The sequence below is a fragment of the Symphodus melops genome (genome assembly GCF_947650265.1).
Source record: "Symphodus melops genome assembly, chromosome: 1".
NCBI classification, from domain to species: domain Eukaryota; kingdom Metazoa; phylum Chordata; class Actinopteri; order Labriformes; family Labridae; genus Symphodus; species Symphodus melops.
Window position 1 is genome coordinate 14,499,275 of NC_136691.1, and position 15,982 is coordinate 14,515,256.

At 39.5% G+C, this 15,982-nt stretch overlaps 1 protein-coding gene across 2 annotated transcripts in view; it reads left to right on the forward strand.

Annotated features, from left to right (window-relative positions):
* LOC306839172 (MAM domain-containing glycosylphosphatidylinositol anchor protein 2) overlaps nucleotides 1-15,982 on the forward strand; it is a 174,983-nt gene that overhangs the window by 130,530 nt on the left and 28,471 nt on the right. For both annotated transcript variants that reach the window (XM_079367710.1, XM_079367711.1), the window contains exons 10-11: nucleotides 3,460-3,732; nucleotides 13,056-13,204. In XM_079367710.1, the coding sequence (XP_079223836.1) occupies nucleotides 3,460-3,732; nucleotides 13,056-13,204 (422 nt within the window). The remainder of the gene's footprint in view (nucleotides 1-3,459; nucleotides 3,733-13,055; nucleotides 13,205-15,982) is intronic.

A 15,982-nucleotide genomic window follows, 5' to 3' on the forward strand; every position in this document is an offset into this window, starting at 1 on the left:
AAATGGACAGATACAAAAATACTGCATTAAAACATTTTTTTTGTCTTTTTCTTCGTTCACCTAGCCACGTGTGCCAAAACACTAACTTCATTCTAATATTATTCCGTTTCATTCACAAACGGAGTAATTTGCGTTGATTCTTGCTGTAGTAACTATAACTCTGTCTTTGGAACTAGCAATATGATTGATTAAAACAAAAGCCTTTCCTGTCAGCTTTTTCCTCTGAAAATTAAAAAAAAAAAAAAATTCCTCCAGAATTTTCAGATAAAAAGTGTCCTTCTACAGTCAAGTAGGCTTGCAATGTAAAATCGGTCATTTCTCTGGCATCTTAACATCAACAATGGATATGGTAACGAGTATATAGGCATTCTGTTATTCTTCAAATTCTACGTTACACTGAACAAAATTAGTGCTGTTTCAACAGGCTTTTGTTTTTTCAGATACCTATGCTGGTATTTTATGTATACACCAACATTTTGAGTAAGAACATTGGAAATCTTATATTACTTTGCAGTGTATTGAAGGCTGTTTTCATGATGGCTGATAATAGTTTTAATCCCAGGACTTGTGGTAAATGGATTTGAGCTTAAACACTGTGTTTCTATTCTTCTAGTCCTTTTACACCGTAAACACACTTCATGTGCCAATGCAGTGTTTCAGTATAATCTCATCTTGCAGGCTTGCCCATAGGAGTTGTATGTCCTTTTCTTGATGCACTCATCCGAAGCATATAGAAAGACCCATCTCGACCGAAGCTGACGTTTATAGTAAAGCAGTCAAGCGATATTCAAGAAATACAGCTTCACACAAACCCGACAGCTTTTCCACAAACACACATATGTGCACGTTTTCCCACACGTATGCCCCCGTCTTTGATCTGTCCTCCTCCCCATAGATGGAGGCTCTATGGACTGTGGGGAAAAGGCCTCTATGCTCTTAAGAGTTGTTTTTCAGCGAATTACTGTCAAGGAACCCACCTGTGACTGATGATGGATTACATCTCAGCCAGTGCTCAGGATTTTCGCTCAGCCTTTGACTTCCAGAAACTATGAGCCCTGCATACGCCCTCGCTGCTACGCTAACCATGGCGGGTGGTGTTCAGGGAATATCACACAGGGACCTTTTTTCACTCCTTTCCCCTCCTGTTCACCAGGCAGCTGCTTCACATGAGACGCACGCTAGGGGAGATGAGGCATGTACCCTTGTCTAAAGGATGTTTTGGTTATATAAGAGATTTTTTTTCCATTTGCAGCAGACCCCAACTCTGTCTTCATTTGTCTTTTTCTGTCAATGGAAATGCACTTACTGCAATTTGGTCTAGTGCCACTCAGGGAGGCTGTGGAGCTGAGCTGTGATTCACAGCCACATACAAACCTACAATTTTAATGTGATAAGTAGAGATTCAGACCTTTCTCCTGCAGTCAGAGATAAGACATCGGGTCTGGGTAAAAGCCCAGGCAAGGCACATTTGAAGGAGGAACTGATTGCTCTTTCATTTAGATGAAAGCCGCTTTACTCTCCAACTTGAGAAGAGCATCAGGTGAAAATGGCACACTTTTTTTTTTTCCTCTTCCTTTCAATTCGAACCTCTTGTTTACTTTTCTAGTCCATGTCTTATGATTTGTTATTGCTCACACTTTCAGCCAGTCATTAGTCAAAATGGTTATATCTACTGGTGTGTCATTAATAAGAGAAGCTGCCTTGTTAAATCCACGTTTGTTGTCTGTCTTTTGTGATCATTAGAAATCGAGTAAGGGAGACTAAAATCCCTCTTTAGGATTGTTGTCTGTTTTTGTATTATTTTGCATATGCTATGATGTTTACAGCCCTAATATTTCCCTCTCCACTGGCTGGTCTGAGGTTAACACAATTATGCTCTGCAGAAAAACAAAATGAGTGTCTTTGAAAACAAGGCCAAATACTTTCTAGAAAACAGGCGTGTAAGTATGAGATTATCCGTTTTTGCATCTTTACATCATTTTTAAAAATGGCGTATTAAGATGCTGGATAATTACATTAATAGTGTTATCAAATTATATGCTGTAAATGTTAATAAACTGCTCATTTATTTTCATAACCTATCAAATTTGGAAGGCTCAGTAATTAGATTATACTATCGTGAGTGAATAATGTAGATGATTATTTTGCAGATTACAGTTTCAATCAGGTAACCGGTGATCTGTAACATATTATATTCTTGCAAAGTAGCATTTCTAGCCCTGGCTGTAGCTTCCCGCCTCTCCGTTATTTTGCAGGAAATTATGCAAATGTTAAGGTAATTAAGAAGCTCTGTGTCATTGTGTTTCTTCTCCTAAGCATTCACCATATTTCACAAGTCCTGTTGTGGCTTTTATCAAGCATCTGTGTGAGCATGACAAGAGCAGAGAGCAGTATGTACACGCTTTAGACATAGAGGAAATTATTCATCACCATTTCATGTGCGAGCACTTACACGCATCTTGTCCTCAGAAAAAAACATACTGCACACACGTTTTGTTGTCACGTATGTACATCGAATCTTGCATACATTTTACTCTTGAGTGAAATCTAAAAAAATCATACATGCAGAGGAAGTGTCTGGGTTGCATAGAGGTCATGTGCAGCCGCCCACTTTACACTAAGGTGACAGGCTGAATAATTCTGCAGCAGTTTCTCTGCGTGGGAAAAGGTGACGCCTATCAGATACTCCAATCAGTTATTAATTTACATTTTGAAAGCGTGTGGTGCACTTCATCATTCTGTTACCCATTTTCTGTGAAGCGTGACTGATTTTGCTCGGAACATTGTTCCAGGTTACCTGTTAAATTGATCTTCCTGCGCACATTGCCACTCTCCCTGCAATTGTTTCCGCACGCCATTCTTCATTAGTGGCTAAGCTGTATCGACTATGTGCTTTTGATTGTTTAAAGTTATTTCAAATGTTCTGAGTGTACATGAATATCCCACCTGATTCTCCCGCTAACCCCTCTTGTTCACGTTACAACACGAGACTACCTCTCTTGTGTTTCTCTCTCTGTCATTGTCTGTGCTTATTGTCAACATGTGTTAGGCAAGCTTGTGTTTTCTTTCCAATTTTGTCTTTTTCAGGCTGTGGGTGTGCTTCTTTGCTCAGAGCCTTTTTCCTTTGTTCATCACTTTTATAACATCTCCTTGTCGAAATGTTACACATTTCCCGTTAATTCATCTCATACCTAACTCTTCTTGACTCAATATTTTGGCTTTCTTCTTTGTCCTCCAGATATTCTCACTGGTCAGATATAAACTTGTCTGACCGTGAGAGATCTTGCCTGAATGGCAACTGTCATGTACAGACAGCAAAACCTTCCTCCTACTAACTCTCTTTTTCTTCTTTTTTTATCCTCCTTGTCCAAACATTCTTTCATAAACATCTTTGACACATCATTCTGTCCTTAACAAAAGTCAGCTGAACCCATCTGATTCTGTTTGTCTCCTCCGCAGATCCTCCGACTGTGGAGCCGGTTTTCATGGAGATGCGCCAGGGCTTAGGCAGGCCTGTGGTGATGACCTGCAGGGTGCTGCGAGCCCACCCTTCCCGTGTGCTGAGGTTTGAGTGGCTTCTATCCAACCGACTGCTCCATGCAGGGGCATTTGATGCTCAAAGAGATGAGACAGAGTACACCATCCGCAACCTGAATAGAGACGGATGGGGTGAATACACTTGTAATGTCATCAATGAGGCAGGAGCAGGAAAATGCACCTTCCAGGTTACAGGTAATAATTGCTTATCTTTAAAGATTTTTGTCTGTCAAGCTTTGATACTATCAGAACATTGAGTGTTAGTCAAGGTAAACGATCCCTCTGAAACACGCTTCTTATTTTTATTAGATTGTATCAAATTGATATGGTGTCTCCGGCCTTTTTTTCTCATTATTTTGTTTGATTGGTAGAATTCAAACATAACCAGGACATACCAGGGTCTTAACTAAAAGAATGGTTTGTCTGCAAAGACGAAGGTGTTAGGTTTCGACTTGTAGAAATGGTTATTTGGAGCAAAAAACCCTTTTGAAATGTCTCCTTTATAAGTGGTCTTAAGAACGTATTCAGATGGTGAACACTGACCCTGGGAGGACAGAAAAGACACGCAGACTAAAGAGGAAGATTTACTTCAAGCTAGCTCTGGAACAATGCATTGAAGGCAGCATTTAAGGTTAATATTTCACATATCCCCTTTACAAATAATATAAAATTCTACATTAGTAAGCATAGGAACCATAAACAAACACCAACAAACCCTCTGCACCTCTTAGCTAATGATGCTTTGCTTATAAACCCTTTTACTCTGGAATAACTCAAATATACAACATTGATGAAAAAGATCATTGGGACAGAATATTCTCTTAATCATTCTTAATCATTCTTCTACAACTGTAACAAGCTGCTGTAGCAAAATAACCTAAATCAAGCTCCAGCTTGTCCTCAGAAAAAACATACTGCACACACGTTTTGTTGTCACGTATGTACATCGAATCTTGCATACATTTTACTCTTGAGTGAAATCTGCATGAGAACATTTTTTGGCACTTGTGTTTTTAGTTTTTTTAGGAAAGGCTTTAAAAAGAATCGGCCTTCCTCTTTGACATACTTGAGGGGTATAAATTGAATTGTCAGTGTGTTTCATTCACCTTGATGCCGTGTTTGATGGCAACCATTTATCTGTCATGAATCTACGTCCTATAACAGTTCTGTCAGCTTGCACTCAGGCTGGTAATTTGATTGTTTCACTGTGAATATTTTTGACATTTGAAAGTGGCTCCTTAAAAAAATAATAGTCCTTGTCACACTATGTTTTCAGGGATGTCTATGTACGCTCAACAATTAATTTAAAAGAAGAATAAAGAAAGAATGACTTCTTTGTCAAATTTGAATTGGACATGTCAATCAGCTTAGACATTGTCTTGCATATTATTCTATTCTTCCGGATAACCATCACTTACCACCTAAGGATATTTTTTAGACTCTGTCTTTTTTTCATATAGAGTTAGAAGTGTCCATCTCTTGGTAGGTTGTTATGACAGCATCAAATGAGTTTGGCTGTGCTGAGTGACCGCAGGAACTCTGTCCAAGGTTTCAATCTCCCAGACCTCCCATTAGAGACGGGAGCTGCAGGGTCACAGGAGGAGTATTTGTCACTTTGATCTCCTGCCAGTTAGGTTGCTCTCCTCTTTGATTTTGCTCCATCTATTGCTGTCTTCTATCGTACCTTTGCTCCACACCATATTTCCATCTCCATTTTTGCTCTTTGTCAATTTTTCCCATTTCTCATTTAAACATCTTTCAATCAGTATCCCTCTCAGAATGGACACACCTTCTTGTGCGTGTCATAAATCAGTTTCTCTCTGGCAGAAACAGGTAGAACTGAGATACAGCAGCAGATAGTCTCCTCCAGCCATTTGTTTTGCTCAACAGGGCTGGGGTTTTACTCTGGCTCTCCATCTTGCTCGTGCTAACTCCACTCCTCCTTCTTCCCTTTCATCCTTCTTCCCTCTCTCTCTCTCTTTCTCTCTCCTGCCATCGCTTCATTCCTCCCTTGCCCAATGCTCCAGATTCCCACCATCTGGACTCTGTGGTTGCCAAAGGTATAGAGGCTCTTTTAGTAACCCCCTGATTGCAGGAGCATGGTGCATAAAATCCACTTTGGTTCCTCCCATCATCCATGAAATGTAGCGTGCCCTCTTCCCTTAATTCCAGCTCTATTTCTCGAATTTCTTTGTATTCTTTTTTTTTTTTTTTTTTTAAAGATTTGTTTTTGGCCTTTTGCCTTTATTGATAGAGGACAGTGGATAGAGTCGGAAAGGGGGAGAGAGTGGGGAGAGACATGCGGGAAAGTGGCCACAGGCCGGACGCGAACCCGGGCCGCCCGCGCGAGGAGCGAGGCCTCGCAACATGGTACGCGCGCTGTCGCTGCCGCTGCCGCTGAGCTATCGGCGCCCCCTGTATTCTTTTTTTGACCAGAAATTGAAACACTACAATATGAGACCAATTTGGGTCTATCCTGTGTCTGAAATAATAATCCATCACACCTGCATCTCTATGTCTCTGTTCATGAAATATTAATCATAATTCATGCAGGAGGGTAATATCATGTACTCTTTACACAGCGAAGACAGGTAGACACCTCTGCAGATATTTCTTTCAAGCTCTTAGTACCGTGCTAATGCTATGAACATATCAGACTTCTTTTATGGCCTGAAGCCAGAGTAGCTCAATTAAACTTACAGATCCGGTCAACATACCAAGCAAAACATACATGTCGCCATGCCGACAGACACATGCAAGCAGACCAAAGCCAGGCATCGCTTGTTCTTTGGCGTAAAAAATGGGACTGTGCCATGGGAGCGTGTGTGTGCATGTGCATGGATGCTCATGTGCCAAGCCATTGGGACATCTGTGGACACAGTGTGTCGGCTCTAATGGCCAACTTGGCCATTAACTCGTGCCAGGGGAGAGACCCCTAAGAGGGTTGTAATGTGTACCGCTAAGCTTTGGCTCGGGGTCTCTGTCAGGAAAAAAAAACAAGTTTTTAACAAACGCTGAAGCCATGCTGTTCTGAAGGCTTATAGTTAAGAGACTGAGAGGAAAACTGTAAGTTTTACTATGTGTGTGCTGCTTTTATTCACTGAATCAATTCCAGTCTGATGAAGTTTCATGCAAAAGACTGCATGTACGGTACATTCTGTCCTCAAGCTGCAAATGTGTAACCGGTAAAGCACAGGTTACATGATATGTGATTAAAAGGCATTAATTATAGATTTGATGTCACTTCACTCCTAATAGACTAGCACATGAATGAGTCCTAAAACCCGGAAATGAGTTAGCATTTTAGCGCCAATGAGGATTTTGAATGAGTTTGTGGTTAGACGCCTGAAATAAGGTCTGTGGTTAACACAAGCTTAAGAGATGTTGACGTTTTGTTAGACGAGATAAACTATGTTAGCTAAGACCCCCACTTGTGAATTTTAAAGTTTTTACGCAAACTTGAAACAGCGTTGGCTAACAAGTGGCTAAATGAGACTACAGTGGTTGCCGGGTACATAAAACGTCATCATGCCGGGAACTCTCACTAGTCCGCCTTACAGCCTCTATTTGTGTGTTTAAGTGCTCTTGTAAATATTAATAAACAACTTATTAAGCTACCGTCTTGCTAGCTTTTCAAACCGCTGATTAGATCGATGAAGCATAACGGTCGTGACGCCAAAATAAACCTAGCTAACTACACCGAGTACACCGTGGTGTAGTTAGCTAGTAGCATAAGGTTAGCTTTTTACTTTTCCCGACTGCATTAACGCTTCAAATTTCATAGGTGGTGTTCATCTGTGAAGATTTTCCAGCTGAACAAAATGTCTACGCATTAGAAATGTGTGGCGATCCCTGAATCCGATAGGCGAATTCTCATAGAAACCATCAGCGTAGTTACTTCCTGGTTGGCCTACAAAAATACGTCATCACTATTCCAGTCTATACCCTGTGTCCTACTGTACATATACCATAATGCAACTCAGTAGATTATTTCCACAAACCCCTCTATTCAACCCAATTTTGCTAAAAACCTACCTTAAAGTGAGCTGAGCTTCATGTGTTAAATCAGTGGAATTCTTCTTTGTAATTAAAAGTAAACCTCAATGCATAGTACACAACCATGCTGCACAACAAGTTCCAACTTCTTCCTCCCTCTTACGTATGAGTGACAAGTCTACATTCTATCTGCAGTTTGGTTAGATCTCCTGAATTTGAAGAGAAAGTGATTGTCATTTCTCCAACATTTAATTCCTGTCTCTTTCTTCATGTCATGAATTAGAAGATAAGAATAAGAACTTTCTCAGGGACATTCGTTCTCTGCATATTGCAGATTCTACATAATGATGTTCTTGTATGCTCCAAGTCTCTCTTTTTGCTGTGGCAATTGTTCCTAATGACGCAAGAATCACCACAAATTGTCTGAAATTAGATATCTGCATATGTTTTAGGAGGAAAATATGCTAATTTTAGTGAGACACCCACACACACTCACAATGTTATTAAGCCTCATCTGCACTTGGTCTATTTTAATGCATTATTATTAAATCCATCATCAGTTTGAAGTATTGATTTTCTCAGCCACAGTTATTTTTTGCATGTTTGTTTGGCTCTTTGAGGTGTTTTTGGATGAGCCTCCAGGGTATGTTTTGAGCTACAGTAGTACAATCAGATATTTTGTACTTTAGTGTTATTTTTGTCTTCATTATATCAAATTGTATCTTCAGTAAAAGAAAACATCCTAACTTGAATTTACCTTCCAACCTGCCTATTGCTCTCTCTCCATCTCTCTGGGTTTTGTAAACATCACTTTAGTTCTTAAACGAACCGTTGTTGCTGAGTTCAAGACGTGTTTCTTTTTTTCTTTCTTTTTTAAACTGTCTGGCTTTATGTCTGTGCCCATTTCACCAGACTGTAACCTCTTTGGTACAGGAAATGAGGAATGATGTTGAATACCTTCTGCAGCTCAAAGAACTGACATTGATGGATCCCGCCTGCTGTAATGGCTCACATTATGTGATCTGAGTAATAAGACAGCATATGAATAATGTTACCTGTGACCACATTGAGAGGCAGACACAATCTATTCTGCCCACTTTTCTGTTTTCTGACCTATTTTCTGTCTTTTATATCAATAAGCTATTACACTATTAGAGCAGCCTCCCATTTACTGTGACCAAGAAAAAAATAGGAGTCACAGTGGGTTAAAGCAAACTCAGTTCATCCCAGTTTTTATGATCAAATATTCAAAAGCTTTGTTTTTTTCCCCCCTCTTCTTTGTTGAAGCGGGTTATGGGGGAGGGAGGAAGTTGAGAATCCGCTGAAAAGTAAAAGCGGAACTGACTCATTACAAGTTCAATGGCATTTCCCTCAGAGAGAAAAAAAAGCTACAGAGAGATTTCATCCTCTATCCCAGAAGGCCAAAACCAAGCAATTACCACCCAGTCTTCTAATGCCTCTAATGTCTTTTCCCTACAGTCGGTTAGCTGTTCGTGCCATGGTGTTGGCTCTGTCTTGGCCAGCTGTGCATACATATGCAAGCGTCGTTTGTGCCACAACGGCCTACATCACACATCAGCACAGCACGATATAGCAGCTCTCAGCATATGGTGGGACAAAGTGTTTTCCTGATGAAGAAAACACGCCCATAAAACCTTAAAATATGAAACTGAAGTCTGCAAATAAGGTCAACTTCTCGCCTCAAGGTTTTTTTTGCTGAGCTGTTGTGAGTCATTGCATTGGTTCTGCTGTTATAAACAGGATTTTACAAAAATCAATTAAGCTGTCTGTACTCCATGTTTGATGTCTCCCACCCAGGGTTATCTGTTTCAAGCAGTGTAAGTGGGTTAGAAAATGTAATTTGCTGCACCAAATGAAATCAATTGGACTATTAGGACTGAGGGATATTCTGCTATAAATGTTACATTACATATTAGAATAAGGACAATTAACTTGTGAGTTCACAACGATGTTAACACTTTTTGCTTTATTTAGATTCAAAAGTCTTTGGTCTCTTTCAATAATAAGACAGCATCGAAGCAATAGGGAGGTAGTGTCTTACTGACTTGTGGTGGCTAATCAAAGCATACTTCTTCTTTTTCCTCCTTTTGCTGTCCTTTTAATTATAGTGTCTTAATATTTGTATAAGACTCACTGTGCAGGATGAATTGTGTAAACAAAGCTGGCAGCATCTGCCAGGCTGGCTGACGTAACAGTTACTGTACAGGGTGCTATAAACACAGCTGGCTCTATATAGCCAAACTCTGCCAAGTGAGGTGCAGACAATGTTTATTCTTGTTTTTGTGTTTGTGTGTGCTGGGAAATATGTTTATCTAGTCATATTAGCATATCAGTGAGCAATGGAGGCAGGCTTCTTTATTATAAAACAGGAAGAATACTGATGCATTTATCATCTTGACGTTTTGAGATGCATTTATTACCGCTGCATTGTTTATCATATCAAAAGTATTTTTCTCACTTTAGTTGTTTTTTCTTTTTAATCCATTTCTTGTTGCTGTTGTTTTTTCTGGGCTTTATCTTTATACACAGAGATCTCTATCTGTCCGCTCAAAGCATCATTAACCTGAACCTTTACACTAAATTGGGAATTAAAACTTCCCTAATTGTTTATCTGGATGAATTATTACAGACATCCATAAGAAATGATCAAACCAGTAACATTATTATCACTACCTCACTGCTTTTGTGTTCTTTAAATTTGAGTTTTTACACATGAAGTGTCTGATTTTACAGCCTAACTTGCCTGCAATGGGAAGAAGATATGATGGAATCACCCACCATCTGTTTCTCTTGTCTGTACTTAAACATCCAACATTGTTTGCCTCGTCATTTTCTTTGTTGAGGTATACTGTAGATTTCATCTAAAGACAAGCTTTCGGCACTTCAGAGAGTTTGAATATCCTATATGTTGGTATGTCTTTTTTGTGATATCTAAACATTGTCACAACATAATGTTTTCTAACACTAGTATGTGTCCCTGGCCTGCCTACAAACCCTCCAAAATGAGCAGTCCATCCTCTCCGTCTTTTGCCCGCTTGTGCTCAAACAGGCTGTTAAGAGATAGGGCAGTAACGCCTCCCCCAGGTGGGTTACACTCCCACAGATAAATGTGTGCCCTCTGAGTCTGCCTTTCCACTGTTAACAAAAAGGTATGGCGCAAGAAAGCCTCAGCCACCCAAGCCCTTCACGAGAGGGGCGTAGTCAGACACAGCTCATGTCCATTTAAAGCTACGGACACAGAAACAGCCTGTTCCAAGCAAGTATGGAATAGAGGGGTGTAAAGGCATGATGAAATACAGGATCAGAGTTTATAACAAGAAACTTCTGAGACATGTTTTGGGAAGCTCTGACACTTCTTTTAACAAGTTGAAAAAGTGGATAATTTGTAACCTTAAACAAAATTCTGATGCATTTGAAGATGGAGCCTGTAGTCTATACTTCATAACCATAATAAGCAAAGATTGAAGACTACTCATGTGTACCTTTGAACTTATGAATGTCTGAAACTTCCAAGAGTGCCGCAACACATAATCCAATTAATGGCAACTGAACAAATAAATGACTTAAACACACACCAAGTTTTTTTTTTTACAAATAAACACACTATCACAGTGAATCAGTGACACAAACTTATTTGACATATTTATGTAATTGCATGACATACATCGACCACTTGCTGCATCTCCACACAAACATTAGATATTGATGTTGCTATTGCTCCAGTGAGCAAAGCAAGTCTTCTGTCATTTCAATAGCTATTCAAATCATCTGACCTGGATGTTGTTATTCATCAATAAACATGCCTTACACTAGCAGGGGATTCTTGTTATGTGCTCTGAAGGTCATCCTGTAAGCTTGTTTCTAGATCTTGATTAAAACTCAGGGTTCTGCCTGCTCCTGTCTCAGCTGTCAGAAATCTGCTTGCAGAGACTGACTGCAAGGCTGGAAACTTGAAAGATTCTTTCAGCTCACGCCAGAATTGCTGTAGAAAAATAAATCCTCAACAGTATCAAACAAAGCAAAGCATGTTTTTTAAAAAAATAAAAAGGTTTCAGAGGATGTGTGAGCACCGGCTGTTTGAAATAATTTCTACTGAGAGGGCAATTTTAGTTCACAGGCATCTAAGGTAGGATCTGCCGTCATTCTTTAGATCGTCGTCAAATTCACAAAACATGAAACTTTCTGGGACAGGCTTTGATTCAAAACAAGTGAAGTACTATTCCTCAGATCATATAAGATACATCTTTAATGATCCTATAGTAAGAATGGAGATACAAGACCAACACACAGAATAAATCAAAACTTGAACAAACAGAAGATAGTGAAGATGAAACATACTGGGCATCTTTGACATGCTAATCCAGATCTCTTTTTTGGCTTTGACTAAGGCTCCATATGAAAGCAGATAAAAGATTTACACGTTTATATTTACCATCAAATATTAAAGACTACATGCATGGTGTGAAAAATCAACCACTGCTGCAGAGCAGAGCTTCATTGAAACACACACAGACCTTTATACACATTTCACTTAATAAAAATAATAATCATAATAATAGTACACTGACCTTTTAGAACAAAAGCTATCATTTATTCTATTTGCATAATGTGTTTACCATACACGTTCCCTCTGACTTTAATGCTGTGAATTTATGCAAATGGTTTAAGATTAGCTTTTCTTTTTTGTGTGCCTTATGATTCACTCTGCAAACAGTGTCAGTGTGTTAAAATCACTATGACACAGCTTAGTGTGTTAAAGCTGGTGTATAATGTGTTCTATGCTGTCTGTTGAGTGTAGTAAGTGAAGTTTCAGGCCGTAAAGTATAGTCCTGCATTGTGTCTTGGATCAAGCTTTGAACAAGAAATCTTGGTATGTGCTGTAATCTTATTGTTACAAAAATAAATCTATTTTTGTATCATTTCAAAAGCACAATTTATTGTGAAACAGCTTCCTTCTTTACTATGCACAGGTGAGCAAACCGGTACAACCTTTGTTTTAATGTACAGTGAATGAGTAAACCCTTAAAGTGTCGGGTGCCAGTTTGCTGTTGCTCATTTGCTAGGGCTGCATAAACTACAGTCTTGAATCCATGTCCCACAGGTTCAGTTCCTGACCTCAGCCCTTTGATGCAGGTCTGCCCCACTCTGTCCTTCACATTATCTCTCTGAAGCTATCAATAAAGGCAAAAAGGTCCAAAAAACTAACAATCTATGGTTTGGCGTTCTCCTCAGAGCAAAGTTATTTGGGCATAAATAAATAAATAAATAGGAATCTGATGCTTTTATGTAGTAGAAACAAAAAAGATATGCACAGTGCCAAAGACAATAATGACGATGGTCAAGAATGGTCCATTTGGGTTAAAACTGATTTGCAGGAATTCACACACCTTAGTGAGATACAGGCATTTTTTTAATTCTATTGTAGCCTGCACAATTTGTGCTTTCTTTCTTTTTCTTTTTTTTTCAAGCCTTCATATATTGTCAATCTTCTGTCTCTCCAGGCAAGGCCTACCCTCCAGAGTTCTACTACGACACTTACAGCCCACTGTGGCAGAACAGACCCAGAGTCTATGGCTTCAAGCTGCAGTGGACCCAGATGAACCCCAACGCTGTGGACCGCATTGTGGCCTACAGACTGGGCATCCGACAGGTAGGAAGATAAAGGAAGATAACTGTCTTCTGCTTTCTATATATATATATTTAGAATCCTCTTTTTAACCTTTTGGTGCCACATTTGATTTATTTTATTCTATTTTCAAGGTACTGTTTTTCAGCAGCAACACATTTTTGTTTTTGGCAAAATAATGTGGAGTCATTGCTTGCGGTCACTGTTTACGACTGTTCTTTGATGAAAAAGTTTTATTGCCAATTTTAACAGCTGATAAGGAAGTTTGTTGTATTCCATTTGAAAACACCCAGTCTTACTCTGCTTTTCATTGACTGCCCTATTTTGATTGGAACGAGCCTGTACGGGCCATTGCAGAATGACTTAGAACCCGCCAGGGTTATTGGTTTCAATAAGGTCTCAGGTTCATTTGAATTACTTGTGTCTTTGTTGTTAGTCAGCGGAGCGGAAGGGAACCCCGCTGACGGAAAGTGCAAGAAAAGCTCCTGTTTTTTTGCTGCTTCTCAAGTAAACTTCACAGATGACAGGCTGGCAGCGTTGATGGATGACATGGTTATAGTTTCTCTCTTTGGCAATCAATGTTTACCTTCCTCTCTCTTTCTCTCACCATGGCAGTGTGCAGCACTTTGGCCTTTAGAATTTTTATTTACAGTAGCAGGTGTTGCACCACTTTCAGTGTATATAACGTTTGAAATATTGAATTTGCTCCTTTAACACCACAGATGTTTGGGTTAATATTGCTTTGCTTTGGCTTCAACTCAGGAGCCTGTTTGGAAAATAGTGCATGCATTAAAATAGAAAAAATAGTGCATACTGTGGTTCTTAATCCATCTCAGCTCTGCTCAGGCGTAGAGAGCGTATCCTGACAGTTGTTTGCAATGAATAATATAATTTCATGTTTGTTTCACACTGCATCCGCAAGGAATTGAAGCCTGAAAACACATTCTACACCGGTTCTGTTTGTGTAGCGCAATGATTTTTCTGTCAACCATCTCAGTTGGTCTGTTTGGTAATAAATGATGTTGTGGCTGCAGAGGCCATGTTACAGCTTGCCAGGCGTTTGAATGAAAACCTGCCAGGACTATACATTTTTTCTTATTTTTTTTGGCTAGTCCTGCATACATCTGTGCTTAAACAGACTCACAGTCATTCAGGAATCACATTAACACTTCAACCTTTTCTGCATTTGTTTACTAAAAATGAGCGCGTCATTCCTGCAGTCTGTTTTAGCACAGTTTACGAGCAAATTAATTTCTCTCCATCTTCTTTCCTTGATATCTCAAGAGGGTACACACTGTGACCATTATTTTCCTCCTGCCGGGCATAACAACCAATCCTCCATTGTCTCAGTTGATAGGGATTCTTCACTTTAGGGAAGATTTACAGACTTTTTCACAGGATTTACTTCACACCAACCCTCTGTGATTGATTGACTCTGCTTTGAGTATTGATTTGGACTCATGATAAGAAGTGTGAAATGGATTTTAGGTATGAAGCATTGGAAGCAGAGAGGGAGCGAGAGAATAAGTTACAAAAATAAGTCGAGTAAAGGTTTCTTTTGTTAATAAATAAATGCAGTTGGCCTTACTTGTAAGGAGAGGTGCAGTAAAGAAGGTTTCAGCACATGGACTACACAGCGTTGATCTCTTCATAGATCCAGCAGTGGCTCCCTGAGAATTATGATCATTTTCTCTCCCTACTTTTAAATTAATGCTAAGGGCTGATAGAGCGTGCCTCTGTAATAGATTGCTTTGTGTTATCGTCCAGTGCTCTCCTGAGAGGCAGTCTTGCTGAAGGGGAAATAGGAATGAAGCTCCAGCTGAAAGGCATGCACGGGCGAGAATCATAGAACACAAATCACGGCAACCTGTCAGGGATTCAATGGAAAGGGGTGACATCTGGCCTTGTTTTGATACCTTAGCCGGCTACTTCCAAACCCTCGTCTGCTGTCTACAAGCTTGATTACCCTTCTCCAACCTCTGGAAGATAACTTTTCCAATCTATATATCCAGCCACCTCAGAACTGCTTCTTCAGTCTTCCTTCTTTGGTCTCTTTCAATTGATCTGTCAAGTCAGTGTGCGAGCAGATCAATAGAAGCCATACTAATTACACACAGGCAATCTACAGTAGATCAAGCCGTGAGCAGCATTACATCACTCTGATTATTTATTATTTTCTTTCTGCTTCTGCTATCACTTTGATCAATCCTGCTGTTTTTCAAAGTTGCCATAAAAATCCCCAACTGCTGCTGCAATCAAACGAAATGAAATCGATATGGCGCACTGCCTCTGTGGGGAAAATGTGGGGAATGAAAGGTAATGGGATGTAAACAGAAACCTTAATTGAGCGCAGAAGCAAGGTTTTAGTGAGCATTAATGAGAATCAAAACAAAAGTGCCAGATCTATAAGCCTATAAGTATGTTTATTATCCAAAACATCTTTTAATATTTTTCATTTCTCTCAGTTAAAATTCACATTCAACCTGATTTGCATTTTTAAGCACAATTGTTTTTTGTTTTTTATCTGTATAATATTGGCCTTTTTTGCTTCTACTTATTGAAGCTTAAGAAAACGTTTGCCAAGACCAGTATTTAAGGCCTCCATCTGCCGAGAGCTTTGGGACACAAAAACAATCACACCCACACACATCCATACACACGCGCACACACACACACACACACACACACACAGACACACACACACACACACACACACACACACACACACACACACACACACAAATATTTGGAAACAAAAAACAAGCCAATTTACACAAATGATCATTCTCATTGCTAAATAGG